This window comes from Callorhinus ursinus, unplaced genomic scaffold (assembly GCF_003265705.2).
Source record: "Callorhinus ursinus isolate GAN/ISIS: 27379988/994484 unplaced genomic scaffold, GSC_fseal_2.0 scaffold50, whole genome shotgun sequence".
Classification (NCBI taxonomy): domain Eukaryota; kingdom Metazoa; phylum Chordata; class Mammalia; order Carnivora; family Otariidae; genus Callorhinus; species Callorhinus ursinus.
In genome coordinates, this window is record NW_027397112.1 from 5,725,638 (window position 1) to 5,727,923 (window position 2,286).

General features: G+C 43.7%; 1 protein-coding gene across 9 annotated transcripts in view; it reads right to left on the reverse strand.

The window, feature by feature from the left end:
- Window positions 1-253: 253 nt before the first annotated feature.
- Window positions 254-2,286, reverse strand: part of CEP112 (centrosomal protein 112) — a 456,418-nt gene continuing 454,385 nt past the window's right edge. For all 9 annotated transcript variants that reach the window (XM_025889895.2, XM_073883235.1, XM_025889894.2 and 6 more), the window contains 2 exons: window positions 1,544-1,608; window positions 254-713 (listed from right to left, as the gene is read on the reverse strand). In XM_025889895.2, the coding sequence (XP_025745680.1) occupies window positions 710-713; window positions 1,544-1,608 (69 nt within the window). In that variant the 3' untranslated portion in view covers window positions 254-709. The remainder of the gene's footprint in view (window positions 714-1,543; window positions 1,609-2,286) is intronic.

Sequence of the window (2,286 nt, forward strand, 5' to 3'; positions counted from 1 at the left end):
TACACCATTCTGCCTCTGGAGTCCCAGGGTCAGACGAGACCAACGCGACAACTCCTTAAACTGGTATCAGATGACCCAGTGATTTTTATTCTAAATAAACGAACTGCTTCTGGATGTGATCTCTGACACGACATAAGGTATTTTTCCCCATAGTACAATTTGAGATTGTCAGGATTTTCTAGGGAAACATACCATGGATACGTCATACTAATTTTGGCAAATGAGGTGCGATAAAAAGTAGAAATAAAATTGATAAGTACAAAACACAATGTTTTAATAATGTGTGAACACGAACATGAATGAAAACAACGTAAGCAAGTTAAAAATTGTGATGCGATACTACAAACGTGATCTTGATCATACGCAACTGGTAAAATTCTATACAAAAGCGTCAACAAAGCATATTATGAGAAATCATTTCTTTCCCCAATATAAGCAATTCTCAGCACAGGCTCAAATGCACGCGAATATGGAAATCCGAAATAAAGGAATGTTAAAAAAAATAACTTAGGCAGACACAAATAAAACCACCCCATAGCTTATGAGTGATGCATGTGTTTATGATCTTGATTACATTTAAGTATTAAAAAATGCCATTGATCTCACAGTTTACAATATCCAAATCTTCAAACCTGCTGGAAGAAATCCACAGTGCAGCCCAGACATCCACTGCCCTCGCCCTGTGCTACTCAGGTAAGTCTTTGTGCAGTTACCTGAAAATCAAAAATCTCAGTTAATAATTTTCTCCAGGTCTGATGGGCATGTCAACGATAAAATATGTCCTAACTCGGGAGGAGTTGGATGGAGGTTAAAAAGAATATTTGATATCAAAATTTCATCATTTATGCCCAGAAAGGATCCGATCCCATCTGCACCAGGCAATAGAATCTTTCGAAAAGTGAATGATTCTCAAGGTCTCAACTTTTAATCCAATGCCAAATAAGTGCTTTGGCCTTTCACTGCATGAAAAGGGAGGCTGTTTGACTGACTTAGAGCAGGTAAACATAATCTATGTCTGTGAGATCTCTGGGAACCCTGGACTAAAAAGGCATCCTTGAGAAGCACATGCTGAGGGCACTAAAGTCACAGTGTTACCACACCACCGAGCCGTTTATCTATTTTGGTCTCGAGAACATCTGCAACAGCGCCAAACCTCCAGGGGATACGGGGCTTTGAAGATGTGGGCTACCACACTAAGGATTGCGTCATCTCGCTATCTTAAAAGAAAGACGGTCTCCTTAACCCTGCAACTGGGCTTTAAGACAATGTCTTGTCAGGACTATGCAGGTGAGGCCCAGACTTGTCAGGCACCTGCAGATTTTCTCATTCTGTTCTGATCGTACTGACTAAGCACTGTGATTACAAGAGGTGGGTGGCTTCTCAAAGGCTATTTAGTAAAAAAAAAAAAAAAAAATCAGTATTTTTTTTTTCAAAATTGATACTATGTGTAAGCATTTTAATAAAGACCCTAAGGTCAACCCGGGAGACTCACAGGTGCCAACAATACAAACTAATCAGAAGGTCTTAGGAGCGTGGGCTGTACCTTCTGCCTTGGTATGTAGTCAGTTCTTCTTGAAGGATGGATGCTCTCTTCTGCAGAAAGTTAACCTAGAAAAAGACACCACATATGAGCAGAGGCGAATGTGGCTGGAAATGGCAATATGGTGCAAATAACGTGGCTCCCTAGATAAAAGGTGGAGGATTTGTTGAATGTCAGTGTCGTACTTTTCACCTTGGATCACACTGCATCCCTCCTGAAAAGCCATCCGAGACAAGAGAATCCAGCCGAATTCATTATTGCAGAGCCACTTTGGTCTGGCCCCAGCCCGTCCTTGAGGCTCCATCTCCCCTCCTGTGCTCCCCACCATCACCGCCTTGTATACCACGTCCTCCTGACTCCTTTGCCCTTTGGCGCGGGGCATTTTCTCTCCTTGGAATGCTCGGCTAACTACCTCTCCTTTATCCTCCACCATTTAGTTCAAACGTCACTTCTCCTGACCTCCTCGATGCCTCCCCAACAGCTCATCACATCCTAGGCAAGGTCAGGGCCCCTCCTCGTCACGCCTACGCCTGTGCTCCATTATGAGCACTTCTCAAACTGCATCGGGGTTGTTTTCACATCTCTCCCCCAAACCTGAGAGCTCTTCTGGGACGGGGCCGATGCTTCTTCGTCTCTGTGTCCCCAGCTTCTTTCACAGGGCTGGCTGGGACCCTGGGGTTCACTAGTGTTGAATGAGTGAATGAGTGAGGAGAAAGAAAATCCCTGCCTTCTGGAAACCTCCGTCC